This window comes from Ammospiza caudacuta, chromosome 6, assembly GCF_027887145.1.
Source record: "Ammospiza caudacuta isolate bAmmCau1 chromosome 6, bAmmCau1.pri, whole genome shotgun sequence".
NCBI lineage: Eukaryota > Metazoa > Chordata > Aves > Passeriformes > Passerellidae > Ammospiza > Ammospiza caudacuta.
The window spans coordinates 19253279-19270893 of record NC_080598.1 but is presented as its reverse complement, the minus strand read 5'-3'; the positions used below and the strand labels follow the sequence as shown (position 1 = coordinate 19270893).

Below are 17615 nucleotides of genomic sequence, written 5' to 3'. Positions count from 1 at the left end.
ACGGCTGCAAAAGGGAAGGGTTTCAAGCAGAGGTGTTCTCTGGCCTTGGCTCTGTTCCACTGAACGTGCTGACAGCTGGGAAGGTTTGTAGGGTTTGAATCAATGGGGTGACACACATTCAGTGGAACAGGACGTGTTCTGAGTAGCTGCCTCTTGCCCACCAAACATCACTCCAGTCCAGATGGGCTTAACTTCATTAAATCTCAGAAGGCATTTGGCCACTCTGCACCATCAGGACCCTTCTCAGACCATTTTGGTTGCCACCAAGTCTCTCTCAGCTTTTTTTTTTTCCCAGATATGTAGGGCAAGCTTCCTTGCTCTCCAGTACAAAAGCAGATTTCAGGCAGGTCAGGTCATTCCTGGTGCTCTTTTCTGCTTCTTCTCCCAGCTCCCAGCTCCCTTTCATCCCTGATGTATTTAGTGGTGAAAATGTGTCCCATTGTCTCTTATCAGGCTTGCAATGGGGTTTGCATGCAGTGTTAATCAGCCCGCGGTGTGCTCACCCTGCACAGCACCTTTTCAACACTCAGTGCTGGGCTTTCCCCACTTAAACCTCACCCTGCAAGTGATTTAATGGCATTTATCTCATCCACATCAGAATCCTCTCATGGGCTTGTCCTAACACAATCCAGAGACACCTGACTTCATTACGTTGCTTTTAGTTATTGATCTGCTTAGAGATGAGTTTGCAAAATTGCCCATTGGTTCTTGAAAGGCCTTCATTTAAAAATCTGAGGAATCCACACAGTTAGGAAAGGACCAGGCATGAGTCTTTGATGGTGTGCATTTGGGAAACTAATTATATTTCTGATATTGTGTGTGAGTGGAGAGCCCCCGCCACCACTGAGGCATTTCCTGGAGAATAATTTAAGAGACTGTTACAGATATTGCCAGATGTTAAGTCTTTAATTCACTAAACTAATACAAATTGCTCTGTTTGGCCTAAAATCAAATGAAGATCTGCTTAAATATTCATTTGGTGGGCAAAGTCAAGACTAAGCTTCCCACAGCTCCCAGCCCACAGACTGCCTCCTGATTCCAGCACTTAGGTGAAGCATAAGGAAATAAGTTGGAAATAAAATGCTATAGGGATGGCTCCTTACTAATTGAGATGCAGCAATGACTTCATTTGGAAAGCCCAGAGCCCAAAGTTAAGAGCCCAAATCCAGAAGTGAATGAATGGGGGGATTTCTCTTGGCAGTTTGGAACAGGCTCTGCGAAATTCCTCGAGTCTGAGGCTCGAGAATTGTGGTCTCTCACTGCGGATCCTCATCTCTGGCTCATCCAGTACTGAGGTTTCCAGGAGGGTTCATTTCCAGGCAGATCCATTTCCCCATCCTCTCAGGGCTGAGCCTCACCAGGCTGGCAGCTGGGCCAGGGAGAAGCTTTGTTCCAGCACCCCATCGCTCCCGCCTCGGGTTTAGTACATTTTCTCATTTTCTTGGCGCTTCCCAAGCTGTCCCTGTGCATCCTGAATCTCTGAGCACTCCCTCTGCTGGCTGTAGCATCATTTCATAACCCTCATTAGGGCCTCATCCCCGAGAGGAGGTGCTGTCTGGGCTGGTGGCTGTGCCCAGCAGCAGGATAGCTGCTCAAAGCTGTGTCATGGCCAAGGATGGGGACCAGGATCCCATAAAATGGGATGTGTGGGACTGAGGATTTGAGCACCACCCCTGTGGTAAAGCTGGGTGGGGAGATGTCCCAGTTTGGAACTGCAATGTTTCCATTCAGGACATGTATCTGTGCTCTGGCAGCTCTGCAGTGCCAGTGCCACAACAGCCCAGGATTGCACAGCCCAGGTTCTTTGCAGCTGGAGGTTATTGCAGACCTAAACCTTGGTCTGCTCACAAAGGTGATTTGCGACTTGAAAACACAGGCCCATGCAACCCAAGATGGGTCACGGGTCTCTCTGCATCAGAGGAGATACTGGGCAGAGTGCACGGGAAGGATCTGGGCTGCAGGCTGACAGTGAGCTGGTGCTGAGGGTGCCCTGCACTGTGAGCGCCAGGCTGGAGCTCCCAGCTCCAAGGAGGTTCAGAAAGGCACCCAAAACCTTCCCTGAAGGAAAACAACTTTTAAACAAAGACAAGAGCAAGAGCAGCATCGGCCACACAGCCCATCCTCTCTGCACGTCTCTGGACACCCCAGGAGCAGCCTGTGGGTTCAGGGCAGGTTGTTTCATTGCTCCAGCCATCTCCTGGCTGCCCCAGCTCCACTGCTCCCATGGCCTCGGTGCAAAGCCTTACTCCAGCACCACATCTCCAGGCAGCTTTTCTCCAGCACGGCCTGTATTTATCAGTTTTTCTCCAGCACGGTCTGTATCAGTTTTTCTCCCCCATTTTTCGGGTCCCCGGTGCCCGTGCCCCCGTGCCCTGCCCAGGCAGCTGCAGGCAGGGGTGTGGATCCAGCTGCGGGCTGACCTGCGCTCCATCCCCTGGCAGCAGCCGGGACTGCAGGAGAAGGGAAAGCCGTGGCAGGAATCCGGCTTTAACAGATTCCCAACATTTTTGTGTTGCCCTATATCAGTGACAGAGCCACGGGTAATTGCTTTGCTCTGAGCAGATATGTGAAACCCCCGGATCTTTTCCAGGTTGTGAGCACTGTGAAACCCAACAGGAGAGGATGAATTCCTCAGGAAAGGTTCCAGAAACCAAAACTGCACACAGGCTAAAGGGAGAGCTTGGGATGTTAAACTCTTTTTGGAGATGAAGGAGGCAGTGATGTGAGGTTAGCAAGGAACAAGACAACTGGCTTGGAAGTTGCTCCCAGTCCTGTGTTCTTAAATGGGATGCACAGAGAAACGGGGCAGTCAAAGCAACAGCTCCACAGGGTGAGGAAGGGCAAGCGTCCTGGGAATGATATGCAGGCTCTGTAGTCAAAACCATAAAGGAGAAACGGGCATGATGTCAGTGCTCAGTGCTGCTCACTGTTCCTGAGGTGAGGTCAGGGATCTTGCAGGGCAAAGGAGCTGCTGTGGAGGAGTGCTTGACAAGAGGGACTTCAGCCTTTGGTGGTCCTCCCACGGGCTCAAGGCATGAGCCAGGCTGGGCCAGGTGACCCCTCTCACCCTGGATGCAGGGGCTGGAGAGCGACCTCATCCCCTGCGTGCCACTGCTCCCACACCTGAGAGAAGCACCCCTGGTCTGGGGAGCCAAAATGCCACAGGAGCACAGGTTTGCACACTGAACACCTGCCTCAGAACATCTGTACCAGGACCAGGACTGAAAAATAACCTCTCCCCTTTTCATCAGAATTTCATAGGGGCAGGTTGGTTTTTTTCCTTATTTGGGGTTAAAATTCATTATTTTGAGACAAGGTGCCAGCTTTTGGAAAAAAAATGTGGCCAGGTTTAGGTTGCAGATATACTGAAAAAACCCAACTTCAGAAGCAGGAGAGGAGCAGGCTATGGTGTGCAAGCTGGATGTGCTTTGACTTTTTCACTTGATGATTTCTTTTTCTTGCCACTGAAATTAGTAGAAACCCAGGGGCCAAGACAGCATTTCTTTGGGATAAGTTTTTAAAATCTCCCAAAACACACAGGACAAGCTTGAAACTTGGGTGTGCAAGACCCACTGGCAGGGAAGTCTGCAGAGACAGGACCCTGCTGGGTCTCAGACTCCAAAGTGGAGGAGGTTTCTGATAAGGGGAAAAAAGGGTAGAATTTTTTCCATTGAAACTTCCACAGAATGGTTTCTCGTCAATGTAGGGTGGGTGGTGTCATTTATACTTGATTTTCCGTTTTCTGATTAGAAAAGAGGAAGCTGCATTATTTTCTGAGAAAAAGTTACATTTCAGAAGTTGGCAGTTATGTAAAACATCCCCACTGCCAAATTCCAGCATTACAAAGCCCAAACGACAACAAATGACAACAACCTGGAAATCAAAAGCCAAATTTATTTCTGCTATCCATTTTCTTCCAAAATCTGAAAACATTTGTGAGAAATTTTAGTGTGAGCAACCACATGCATTCTGGAGATCCTGGCACTCCTGGCATGTACCAGGCATGAAAAACATAAATAAATAAAGTGGTATTTTGGCTGTCTCTTTTCAGCAACAGAAAGCAGGCTAGAGGAGTTCAGGAGGTTTGTTCACCTTTTCTTGACAGTCCTGAAGATGACTGGGAATGGAGGGAAAGGATTGAGGGATGGAGGGAAATGATTGAGGCTCAGATCATTTCCTTGTGTGCTCCTACGGGCTTGCTTCGCTTCCCGTTATTGTCCTGGATCTGCTCCTGCCTGCTCTGCCCAGCAGGACTGGGGGGCATGTGAGAGCCAGCCTGGCATTGGGCTTGGAAAAAACCACACTCCTTCCTCCCCACAGCATGCAGGAATAATTCAGCCAGCGACAATGCACTGGCAATGACTTTCCAGATCAATTTATAGCCTGACCTAAAGTTTTCTTCCTGCCCAGAGTGAAAGGAGAAGAAAGAAAGACTATTTTTTGTTCAAGATAGGTGTCTTTGGTGAAGTTGGTCTAAAACAGAGTGAATTTGAGGTCTTAACACCAGAATCTGCTCAGTGCATGCTTTCCAACTGAAGTCATTGCTGCAAGTCTGTTATTAGGACTCACTCTGTAGATAAGGAGAGATGCTGTAAGCAGGTTTAAAATCTCCTAAAATGCTGATAAGATGGTTAAAAAGACATAAATCCCAGAATATAGTCTGACTATTTCTTAAAGTGGATCTCTTAAATTCCCAGAGTAACAGAGAGCTCTCTATCTCTGGTTTCCCGGAAAGGAAATAATAGAGTCGGATTAGCTCCAGGAAAGTGGCAGCCTTCCCTTCCTCTCCAGATAAGCTGGAGCAGCAGAGCCCATCCAGCAACCTGGAGGGCATGATCTGATCCCCAGGCACCAGGGACCCAATGGCCAGCGCCCTGCAGAGGCTGCCCCCATTCCCATTTCTGTGCACGTCACTCCCTTTTCCTGGAAACCACAGCTCTGCCCTTTTGGATGCGGGTTGGTGCACGTGGCAGACAGGGGACACTTCGGTCCTTCCTTTTCTAGGCACTGTTAACAGCTCAGCAGCCCAAGGAATTTGCCTTGCAATCCCCTCTGCGTCTCAGCTTTCTATTCTCTATTCAAGAAGCATGAATGAACCAAAGCCTTTATTTGCATTCTCTTCAAATTGCCCTCCACCACGAGCATGAGACCTTTGGAAGTTTGTTGCAAGAGTAGCAGAGCCAAGATATTTTAGTCAGGCATGATGCCCCACTGCTACCGCAAAAATCACTCCAGAGCAACTGCTGAGTCAGAATAAAGGGGACTGGATGCATTTGCTTCCCAAAGATCACAATGCAAAGCCTGGCAAGAGGAGAAGCAGGGAGGGAGGTCAGTGGATGTGGCATTCCCTGTCCTTGAATCATTTCTCCTGCAGGAATTCAGAAGATCCAACATCTCCCAAGCACATCTGAGAACGGGGAATGGCCTGGGCAAAGGCACAAGGATTTGAGGGAAGCCTTACAAAGAAATTCCATCCTGGATCACCATTAAAGATGTTGGGAAGGACTTTTGGGACACCCACTGTTGGGTTCAGGTGGGGTAGGGGGCTAAAGCTGCCTGTCCTGCCACAACACAGGGTCAGCAAGCCAGCAGCAGCACATTTGCAAGCCAGGGAGCCATGTGCTCCGTTGTGGAAAATGCATAGGGTTTCTTCCCTGGAGTTCCAGAAAAAGGGGGGAAAGTACCTTTGTTCTCCTTTGGCCTTCACCTTACTGCAGCTTTTAAAAAGTGAAGAGCTGGTCCTTTATGTTATTTTCAGTTCTGGAAAGCATAAGTGTGTAAATTTTTTTTTGTAGGCTTTCTACAATTTTTAAATTGATGCATTATTTTCTCCTGCACCTCCTGGAGAGCAGTGTAGCTCACCGTAGGCCACTGATCTCCAGCACAGCTCTTGTTTGGGGAGGAAGGAAGCAACAGCATTTTCATGTGCTCTGCAGAGAGTCAGGCACCTTGGACATGGGGCCATCTGTCCCTCCCTGACCTGGGTGCTCACCTTCTGGAATCTTTCAGCAGAAGCAAAAGCATCCACCCTTGGGTAGCCCAGAGCCTGGGGATGGCTTGTGGTCTTGGGCAACTGGATGCAGAGGGTGAAGAGCAGGCACCTAAACCTTCTATGTCCCTTCATTCTTTCAAATCCTGCCTTGCTAAAACCAGTCCAGTCCTGTGGGGTGTGCTGATCCTGATGAATCAACATTTTCCAGCAGAAAAAGTGGCATTTGCAATTTCCCAACAAGTCCTAATTGAGAGCACTCAGAAAAAGCAAACAAACAAAGGATCAGACCAAACAATGGCAGAGGGCAGGAAATGAGCTGGGCATCTCTGAGGAGCTGTCCTCACCCGAGCAGAGCATCGCTGCCAGGGCAGGAGTGCCAGCAATATAAACAGGGCTGTGCCAGATGGAGGAACCACCATGGCTGGATGTCCTTCCCCTCAAGAACATCCAAGCAAACCTGAACATCTGCCTTTTGGATCAGGGTGGTATCTCCTGGATGGCTGGGATTGCTGGTGCTTGGCTGCATGCCTGAATATGTTGGTGGCCTTAAAATGAGCAATAGCTCTGCTTTTTTTTCTTCTTCTTTTTTTTATTTTTTTTTTTTCAGTAACACTTGTCCTGACCTCATGGTTCACCAGGATAGGTAGGAGAATTGCTTCTAGGGAGTCCCCTCTAGAAACCACTGGAGCTATACACTGTGAGGTTTGGTGGAGCCAAGTAGCTCAGGAACACAATATATCTTGCTGTGCTTTCATAACCACATGATTTTGGCCTGAAGCTGCTTGTCGCAGTTGAAAGCTCTGCTGCTGGGAGTATTCAGTGGGGCCCAGCAGAAGGGGTGATGGAGAGGGATGAAAAGGTGGTCAGGGAGAGCAGGACTGGCTGAGTAGCACTGCAGCGCTGGAGTGGCACCTGCAGGAAGAGGCTGCCTGGAGGCAGCTTTTGGCTGCATCAAGGGAATTTGTATGGAAGGCCACCACGGGAAATCATGAGTGCTTTCTGATTTCATTTTTTATGTCTGCATCTTCTTTTCAGCGCACATCCAGCTGCTCTTACAGCCTTTCAGTTTGTAGTGGTTTGGCCAGTTTTGTGCTTGTGATACGATTGGGAGTAATGCATCCTGGCAGGGCTGAGATGGCAGCTTCCATCTGTGCAGCTCCACTGGAGGCAGTCGGAACTGGTTTGGGAAATGAGGCTGTTAAAACCACAGGCTCCTCTCAGACCAACTTTCAAAATCTGTCACCAGCAGAATGCAGCCCTGGCTGCTGCTGCTGTCACCTCTGCCAGGCTGAGCCCATGGCACAGAGCCCCTCTGCATGGCTTTCAGCAGAGTGCCACAGGAGTCCCTCGGCAGAGGGAACACAGCCCTTCCCTACGCTCTGGGACATTCTGGTCACTCTGGCACTGCTGGGCAGATTTCCCTCACAGAAAGGGGCAATTCTGGGACCAGATACTTGAAAGAGGTTTGCAGCACCAGGAGCAAGGATACTGCCCAGCACATGGAGAATAGATTCAAAACTCCTTCTTGGATTAAATCTACTTTCAGTACATGGCTTGTGATATCCTTGTGAACAACAAGCACATCCCACAGCAGGGACTCTCCCTGGGCTTCCCACGAGCACAAGTAGGAGCTAGACACACTTTCTGAATTGGCCATGGTGGTCATCCATGGTTTTTCTGAGTACAATGAATAGGTGACATAATTCTTTGCCTAATCTTTACTGTTTCCATTATGTAGCTGAGGAAGTTCAGTCTCCAGCTGCCTGGCTATATTTGGGCTGTGAACTGCAGGAAGTTGATCAGCATGACATTGTTACAGATGTAATGTTTCCCTAGCAAGAGAAGTCTTGTTTAAGCCTCTCTGCCTTCTCCTTCTGGTTCTCCAAGCACTGGGTGTGCCGGATGCTCCGTGTACCTGCTCCAAAGCTGTGTAATACCCTTCCCTCCCTCATTCCCATGGAGGTCATTCCTGTGGCAGAAGGATAATCTGAAGTGATGGCTGAAAAGTGCTTTACCCAAGCATGGACCCTGACGCCCTAAAGCAGACTAAAATATGTGGACACATGAACCAGCACAGTCCTTCCAAGAGATCCACAACATTTATTCAATTGCTTGAAGGTGCAGTAGCATAAGTGCATGTTTCTGGCCCAGGAGCTCCCCAGTGCCAGCCGTGCTGCTAGTTGCAGTAGTTTTCCAGCTGGTAGAGGGAGCAGGTGTTGTGGCAGCATTGCTCAACAATCCCTCTCTTCACTTTCTCAAACTCCTCCTGCTGGAAGGGCAGCTCTCCCAGCTCGCCGTGCAAGGGACCGCTCACTGCAGGGGAGAAGAACAGAAGGTGTGGGACATCACACAGAACCAGCCCTGGCTCCTGAGCCCTCCACACCCCCTTGGCAGGCACCAGACTTTTAATCCAGAGTTGTTTGGAAAATGGGAAGGAAGTTGCACAGGTTTCTCCAGGTTGGTGCTGATTGTAGCACCCTTTTTCCTCTCCCAAAATAATCCTGTGGTGTCCAGAAGAGGCCAAGCTGAGTGACTATCGGCAGTGTGAGGGATAAAGGGATACAGGAGATTTACTGGGGAAGCTGAATGGAGAAGAAGAGAAATCCTGAGCCCTCTCTGGGGTGAGCAACTAGTAAGTGAGATGATAAAATGGGATTGTCTGCTCTACAGAGAAGAGTTTGGGACCACAGAGCTCTTTAGGCTCTTCTGGGAGCCTGGACAGACAACTGGGATGTTCATGGCATTGCAGGGGCAGACCAGTTCTGAGGCTGGGTGCATTTCCCAGCTGTTCCTGGGGCTATATCCAGTTGGCTGCCTGGATATAGCCCCAAGCTGACAGAAAAAGCTTTTGTGTGTGTCTGTGTTCACAGCTGGGGACAAGTTTTTAGAAGCAATGATAAATTAGGGTATTTGGACACGGATAACACTCAACAGAATGATTATATGCTGGTGAGAACTTGAAAACTTGTGCACAGATCTGTTCAGGTTTTAGTTGCCCAATGAAAATATGGAAAATGGCAAATAAATCAGTGAGTTTTTCCTGCAGGAAGAAAAGAGCCCTTAACAGCAAAGAGAAAATGCCTGGAAAGTGAGAATGAGATGTGGTTTCTAGGGCAATACAAGTACAGTACAAGAAGCGAAATCCCCAAGCCCCCAAAGCGTGAGGCAATGAACAAGGCACAAGAGTAACAGAAAATCATTATGCTAGCGTGCTGGATGGGAAATTTGGGAAAAATTTGGTCCAATGTTAAGTAGAATAGGAAATAGCTAATCAAAGTTTTGTGATTTACTTGTCTTCATCCTTCAAGCCAGCTGTGAGCAGACTGTAAACATAAACAGATTGTGTGACAAAGAGGTGGCGGCTCAGGCAAAAGTCCTGAAAAAAAGGTAGAAAATCCTCAAATACTTGCATTTTTTTGGCACAATTAAAAATCTCTGTACAGTATTTAGGTAGTTTGGCTAATGAAACCTCCAACCCATTTGTGGTGGTGTCCAGAAATGAATAATCAGAGAATGGGCAACTGACATCCCAAACAAATCATGGGCAGACCCTCTGCTAGGGCATTATCTTGTTTCGCCTTACGAAGACCCCTAAGACTATTTCACAGGGTGGTTACATACACAGGAGAGAGAACTGGATATGAATGAAAACAGTATGTGATGGGAAGAGAAATGGTGGGAGAGATGTATTGCAGTCAGGGGATGTTAAGTGAAGGTTGATCTTGAAACTAGAGGATTAAATGGGTGCAATTTGCACAGGGGTCTCTTCTTCATCTATTCACAGTCTTACTTAGAAGCTTGGAAGCCAGTTCAGTGTGCTTCTCCTCACCAGCCAGCAAGGATTTGGACAAATGCAGAATTGCATGTTTAGAGATCTAGAAAATATGACCTAGGAATGCAGTAGGGTTGTGTAGCTGAGGAGAGGTCAAAATTAGACATGGGAACAGTATTCAAATATTTTGAAAAGCAATCATAAAGATGAAAGGACTAGGCTCTTCCCCCTGTCCAATAATGAGAAGATAAGAAATAATTTACAGCAAGGGATGTTCATGTTAGATATTGGGAAGAAACACTCAAGAAGAAGGTCAGTTAATCTTGGGAATGGGCAGCTCCAGAAGGCAGAGGAAGCTTTCTCTCTGGAGGTTTTTATGAATGCAGCAGACAAACATCACTGAGAAATAGAATGGGGACAACAATGGGGATCCTGTCTTGGGGCAGAAAGAGGCTTATCGAGTTCCTCCCACCTTTATTTTCTACAAACATTCCCAGGCTGGTGTAACAACCACGCAAAGAAATAGATGAGTTTGAGCTTCCAGGCACAACTCCTTTTGCCTCATAAATCCTCTCTCCCTGCCCGCCCTCTCATCTGCCTTTTTAACCTGAAGAGCTTTTTGCTGGCAACGCTTGGCTGTTGGTATGCCGAAGGTATTGCTGGCATTCCCCACGGAGGGCATTCCTGGTGTCACTGTCAGAGACAGGAGGCTGTCCCACCGGCCAGCCCCACTTACCTAGAGGCTGCTCAGCATCCCGCCGGGCTTTGGGCTGGTAGAAGAAGCCCCTCTCGCCACAGACCAGGTACAGGGCTTCCACCAGGTGGGAGCCGCAGAGGTGCTGGTTGACAGCGGCGTGGCTGCTCCCGGGGCCTGAGAGGGCCAGCAGGGCCAGCAGGGGCAGAGATCGGATCCACAGAGCCATGCTGGGCTGCCTGAGGCCTGGGGTTAAGGGGCAGAGCAGACACAGGAAAGTCTAGGAGGTAAAAATAGGTTGTAATCAAGCATCGTGTGTCTTTCAGCTCCTCTGGCATGGAAATGAGACTAAAGTAGGAGATGGACCTTCTAGTTTGAGAAGGAAGGAGAGCTTTGTGCACCAGGATTTACAAGTGACAGTAAATGACTACTGACTATAACCATGAGTCTATCTCCATCTCTATGCTCCATCTCAGGCTCCCTGCTGTCTTGCCTGAAAAGGCTGGCAGAGCCATCCCACCAAGCCCTCTACATGCCCTGGAGAGCCAAGATCAGCAGACCCCTTGAGAGGAAAAACCCTCTCTGCCCATTCAGAAGGGGCTGTAATGTGTGATGATGGCCCAAAACCAGCCCAATCTCCTCAAAGACCTGAGGAGGCCTCATTTTCTTGAGTCATCCAGTGACAATTGTCACTGCCTGCTTCATCAACTTAAGAAGACAAGTCTACACAACAGGTAGAAAGTAAAAGGGAGGCAATCCAACTTACCCAAGAGGATGCAGCAAGAGGTGGAGAGAAGTTCACTCTGAGGGATGAAGATGGTTGGTAGTAATGTCCCCATTCTCTCTTTCCCATATTTATATGCTTTACGTTCGCCCAAGTGACACAAGAGCTACCAAGAGCCCCTCCTCCTTGATGACACTCCAGCCAAAATTTTTGCTACTTGTGCAAATTAATTTCCCTCTGCGTAGCATCCGCAGGTCTTTATGCAGGTTAAGGTAGAAGCAACTGTTTGCTGTTTCCATCTCATTTAGTCTGCTCTTTTCACTTCCCCAAGCTCTGTCCTGAGCCATCAGTGACCCTTTTAGCAGGAGATAATGGTGCTATTACAGCTGCAATGACTACTAATGACACTAATGCTGGCAATAGACACTGTTGGCATTGAGGTGGTTCAACAGCTGCTTCTAAAATGTAAAATTAAAAGCAAACACGTTAATCTGTTTGATTTTTATCACCTTGGAAAGTATGCAGCAATGGGACCAAGTGGTTGGTGAAATCATGCTACTGTCAGGTGTTAGGAGAAGGAAAACACATTATTGTGCTCAGGCTCCCTTGCCACGAGGTGCTCAGCCAGAGACACGCGTCCACAGCTTGGGCAGGGGAGGAATAACATCTGCATTTTGCAGGAGACCTTGGGTGGTCCTTCTGCCTCAGCACAGGGCCAGAGTTTGAACATTTGAAATTGTGTCGTGAAAAAAAATAAACATTTTTCCCTTCTCCCACTGAAAGGCAGGTTCCCTCTTTCACCTGCCCCTTCAGATTCCTGTTTGGGCAGGAAAGGCTCAGTCTCTGCCATGTGCACCTGGGAGCTCTGAGCATCTCAGCTGTTCTCACTGGAGCTCTGTCCAAAATGGTGTCTTCACCACCAAGAAACATTTCTGGTAAATGCCAGTGAAAACCAGGAGATATATGATTATCTCCATTCTGGCTGGTAAGTTTGCTTTTAAAAGGAGATAGATGGTGGGTCAGCAGTGGCCCACTGGCTTTTATGGGTCTGATTTTGGCAACAGATCTAGCTCTTGCTCTTTTTCACAACATTATCCAATTTTTGAGGACCTTTGTGCTCAACTTTTCTGCCACCAATAGTGAGCTTGTACTTTATTCTACTTAAAGCATACTTTCTTTTTCTTTTCTCCTTTCATTTTTTTTTTCCTGCCTGAAAAGGTAGATTTTAAATGCTGGGTATGAGATCATCTTCAAACTTCCCATTGCTCCAACTTTGAGATTTCAAGTATTCAGGACCACTGAGTAGGAGACATTTTCTTCTGTTTGAATTCTCTTGCTTATTTAACTTGGAATCAATGTGATTCTCCATACACAGGACAATTCAGAAGGGAACTCACCGAAATCAACGCAAGGCCTTGAGATTCGAACCAGGCCTTCGATTCCTTGAATAGTCAAAGCAATTCCATCCATCAACATTTAGGAGGTAGGAAGTGCCATATGCCCCTGCCAGGGCTGTGAGTGTGAAGTATCATATGTTTGCTAAATGACTGTGATTGCAAAAAAGCTCGTGAGAAGCGCTAAATCTCTGATGAGCACACAGGCACAGGACCCATTTGCTCAAACGGATGCAATACAAGGTTATCAGTTACATCCCCTGCCATGTAGGTCTCTCAGCCCCCTGCTAATAAATCCAAGTTGTGATGCTCAACTACAGCTAATAGCATTTCTGCACAATGTGTAACACTATCTGTGCCTCTCTTCCCCTCAAAAAAGATATTAGATGTACTTGAATGACCTAGTGGTATACCCATGGAGAGGGGCTCAGGTTTCAGCAAGACGGGAGTTCAGGGAATTCACTTACTGAGACCTTCTTACTACTGGGTAAATTAGGGGGGAATTAGCAGCTGCATAGGATAAAACCTGGTATTTTACCCCAACTGAAGTAGGTGGCCAGAGCCTAGAGCAGAAGTTTTGTCTGACTCATGCTTCCTGCAGAGCAGGGACCTTGCACCTGGAATCTCACACAGAAAGGACACCCCTCAGAACTGCCCTCCACATCCCCTTGGCAATCATTTGCCTGCAGTCATCAGGCACTGCTGGCTGCAGTTTCAACAGCTCCGGGTTCCACGGACCTCAGTCAAGTGATTGCCTTGGACAGGCTCCTGAGCAGGGTGTTCCCCAGGTTAATCACACGCTGAGATTTGCCATTCAGGGCTTTCCTGCTTGCACTTTTGAATGCTACCTGAGCTCACCTGAACTCAAGTTTTATTGACACAGGGGCTTTGTAAGGAGACTCCTCCATCCACTATTGTGTCCCTTCCAGGCAGCTTCCCTGCCAGACTCTCCCCTTCCCTGAGCCTTACACCACTGATGTCACAAAGAAGCTGCTTTCTTTTGCTTCGAAAGTGCCATGTTCTTAGCCCAATGCTTCTCCTACTCTTGGCTAACCAAATCCTGGAGGTAGCTTCAAAAAGCTGGTGGCATTCCTGCAGCATGCCGCAGCCAGGGAAGGGCTGACTGTACCCGAGCGTTCAGGAATTCCTCTTGGCTCACTCTATTTTGGGTACAGAAATAAGCCAGAAGATTTATTGGAAGGAAAAAAGATATCATGCTGGCTCAATGTTCAGCACAGGCCAATTTTTTTTTCCTAAAGTTTCCTACTACGATTTTTTTACCCTTCCAAAATATGATCACTTTGATTATTTATTGGAAAACGTATTTTCTTACCATAAATGGTGCTCTGGAATATGAAAAATGCTAGCAGTCATATAAATGGATATAAAATGGATACAAACCGTGGAAAGTTTTGTCTTAGAGGGAAAACTCCCATGTCAGCAGTGAACTGAGAGAGGGGGCCAACAGGGGAGCCCATTTCTCGATGGAAAATCTTTTTCTACAAAAAAATCTCCGCTTATTCCTTCCAGGCTGGGCTTCCCCATGATTTTTATGTCATTAGACAGCGATGAGCCAAGCACTCATGCATTGTTTCAGCTATGCAAGGCTACTGTGATCCCCCCAGATCCTCAGGTCCACATTGGGCTCACTTGGCTGAAGGGTGGGAGCGGCTGGGTGGGAGTGGGCTGCTCCTGCCCTTCCTGCTAAAGCACCTCCAGACGTGACTCAAAACCACCTCCCTTCCTCACATCCCCCCCAAGCTTGAGCAGTTGCATCAGTGGAACAAGGTTTAGGCAATCCCCAGTGTCATGTAATCGAGTTTTACAGTCCGCTGCCAGCACAATAAAATCTTTACTACTGTAGATGTCTCGCATTTTCAAACCCTCTCCTGAAAGAATACCAAGCCCACTACAGGGGAACTAGTTAACAATTACAAGTTTGTGCAAGTCTTAGTGGCAGCAAAGGTCAGGGCTGGAGCCAAGTGGGTTCTCAGCACCCAGGGACCCCCAAATGCCACCCAGATCCCCCTCGCTGCCCTGATGCCCTGTGGTCACTGCCACTGTCCTTCCCATGCCTGTGTGTGCATTGTCCCAGAGCAGCAGGGATCCACACAGCAGTGACCACAGACTCCTCTTCCCTGTGGGGTGAATTCAGTGGCTTTTGAAGAAAATAGCCCCAGTGCTCATCTGCCCTGTGCCAGCAGCCTGCTGGAACACAGCCCCAATCACCCCGAGGGGTCTGCGCTCCCAAGAGCAGGCTTTGGAGGTGACCAGCATCCTTGGTGCTCCCTGTTTCCACGTGGTTTCCAGCTGCTGTGCTCCCAGGGACGTGTCCAAGCACATGCACAGTGGCACTGGTGTGAGATGAAGGGCAGGGAGGTGACCCTGGCACTGAGGAGGGGCATTAATTCTGGGAATACCTACAAAGATGCCTGCAAAGGTGCATTGCCTTGGGGAGAGAAGGGGCTGCTGTAGCAAAGGGTGAGGCCTTGGCTTATCTGGAGTCACACAATGAGAGATGCCCTTGCCTCAGAGGGGGCATTGTGCAAGCAGAGCAGCAGGGTGCTCACTTTGGTACAAGTAATCTCGACTGCTTCCATAAGCTAATGCCCGCCGGCCTGGCTCCCCACTGCCCCTCCAGCCACCAGCCTCAAGCAAGGTGCTCCTGCTGCACTGTGGGCTTCACAATATTCCAGGCTCTCACAGGCCAGGGGCATTATCCTGCTGCTTGGAGCACAAAGGACAGGTTTATAAAAGAGCAGGGGGTGTCCCAAAGCTCAGTGTAGCCCAGCAGGTCTGAGCCATCAGTTCCCATCGGCTCTGGGCTGGCTGTGAGCACAGGCACCCCCTGGAGATGCAGCTCACTGGCAGAAGATGCAATTGGCAATTCCAAAGAGCCAGTAGCTTTCCTAAAGAAGAGAGGAGATTCCCAGGTGTGCTGCAGCTCTGAGAACAGCCTCCTGAGGCTCAAACCCTCTGGCCACCCCTCCTGAGTGCATAATGCCTCTCACAGGGACATGGTGACCTTTGGCAAGCCCAGCTCACCAGGCACCACTGAATTTGCAAATCAGTTTGGTTGCACCTTGTTCAAGTCCTGCTGGCCTCTGCAGGCTCAAACCTCTCCACAAGTGCAGCTATCCAAGTAAGCTCAACCAAAATTAATGATCTCCAGAGTAAAGCTCCCAAAATCTTTCCCGTCCACTTTGGGAAGAGCATATGCAAGGTTATAAATAGAGATGGAAAAAACCAGCTATGCTTCTTTTAACCCTATGAAAATATTAGCAGCCACATGTTTTTTGGGAAGGTAAAGAAGAAAATAGCACCTAAGAGCTGTTATTAGTTCCTAGAAACAGGTATTAGCAAACACAGCAGAACAAATTAGTTTGTTTATCAATGGGGAGAAGATTAAATCTGTGGCTATTAATGGCCCAAAAGTAATCCTTGGTGGAGATGGAGAAACATTAGAAGAGGAGATGACACCCTGCCAGAGGACAAGTACTGAGAAACAAAAGTAACAAATAACTTCCACCGAGTGGAGGTGCACTGGAAAAGCAGCCTGATCAGCACCAATCTAAAAATACCCATTTTCAGCACTGATACCACATCTGTCCTTGTGCCGTCGAGTCCACGAGAACAAACAGAGGATCTTGACCCAGTCCTCAGGAAACAGCCATGAGAGGGGCCATTGAGTCTGTCAGGGAGTTTTCTCGTGTCCAAAATTTTAGGCACTAAAGTCCTGTAGTGCCACCACCATGGCTTCCACAGCAGGTGGCATCACAGGTATCCTTTGGGCCTGGAGAAGCCTTTGGTGAAACAGAGCAGAGGATGACCTGGTCCTTGGTCATGGTGCTGGAAAGGATGGGCAGACACAGCAGAAGGTGCTGGATGCTAAAACTGAGTGCTATAAGCAGTCAAAGCAGCAAGAGGGTAAGGAGGGAAATGCCAAAAAATAAAGGAATGGTTTTTACTGGCTCAGACTGGATCTGTCCCAGCTGTAAAGTGGTCTCATGGATTAAAAAGAAATCGTTGTGTCACATACATCTGTGGTTTTGGCCACAGCATATTGATCTAAAACCCCATTTTCTCCATGACTTCTGGAGATGCTGTTTGCTCCTTCACCTTCACAGAGCATACCTTGAGCTTCAGCACTTCAGGTTCCTCCAGCTGGGTTGGGACCTGAGACAGGAGCTGTGGTTTTTTCCTCCTTCCCCCTCACCCCTACCCATGTGGCATTTGGTGTTTTGCCAACTGGCACAGCTCTGTGCCAAAGCACCTTTCTCAACACTGCATCTGACACTGAAAAACCCCCAGCTAGCCATTGCCCTTACGAGCTGCGGTTGCTCCCAGGCATCCATCTTCGTGGCACGGTCATTCCCCTCTCCCAGGGTGCTCCCCTGGGGCCAGGAGGACTTGCAGAAGGGCTGCCCCTTTTCCTGCTTGTGGTGGGCCAGACCCCACTGTGGAGTGCTCTGATCTCCCCTGCCAGGCAACGGGAACTCCCGGCTCTGATACCATTAATTATCGCTGGTTAAGTGGATTGTTTGGAGCACTTAAAGCTACTTTAGGGATTTGGATGCACATCGGTAACTAGTCCATAGGCTTTCCTATGGGTTCCTAGACAAGGAGGTGTAAATCCTGCTGATAAGGCTTGTTAGTGATAGGGGGCTGGGCAGGGGGAGAAGGGGGCTGTTTGGAGCCAGGCACAGGGATCTCCAGGGCCGGGAGGGTTAAGCCCGCTGCTGCAGCCCCCTCCTGCTGCTGGAGAGCCCCTGGCTGGGGGGAGGCTCTGGGGGGCTGCGGGCAGTCGGGGTCAGGCTGATTTACAGCGGCAGAGGAACCGGGGCTGTTAATTCAAAGTTGCCGCTTATCGGTGTTTAGAAAGCAAGCTCCGATCTGTTGGTTAGCGATTTGGCCTTTGCTGTAAATAGAGGGGCCCCGTGCTTTGCTCTGACATTTTTGTCTTATTATCTTGTCTCAGCCTCCGAGGGAGGTGGGAGAGTTATTTAAGGCTGACCTTAGTGGAAGGAAAATGAACAACT

The 17615-nt window shown here is 48.7% G+C and overlaps 1 protein-coding gene across 1 annotated transcript; it reads right to left on the bottom strand.

Annotated features, from left to right (window-relative positions):
* Nucleotides 1-8168: 8168 nt before the first annotated feature.
* On the bottom strand, nucleotides 8169-11297 carry INS (insulin). Its single transcript, XM_058807808.1, is given in 4 exon segments — nucleotides 8169-8305; nucleotides 10501-10704; nucleotides 11221-11276; nucleotides 11278-11297. Coding segments are annotated over 4 exon segments (417 nt in total).
* Between the last annotated feature and the right edge of the window lie 6318 nt (nucleotides 11298-17615).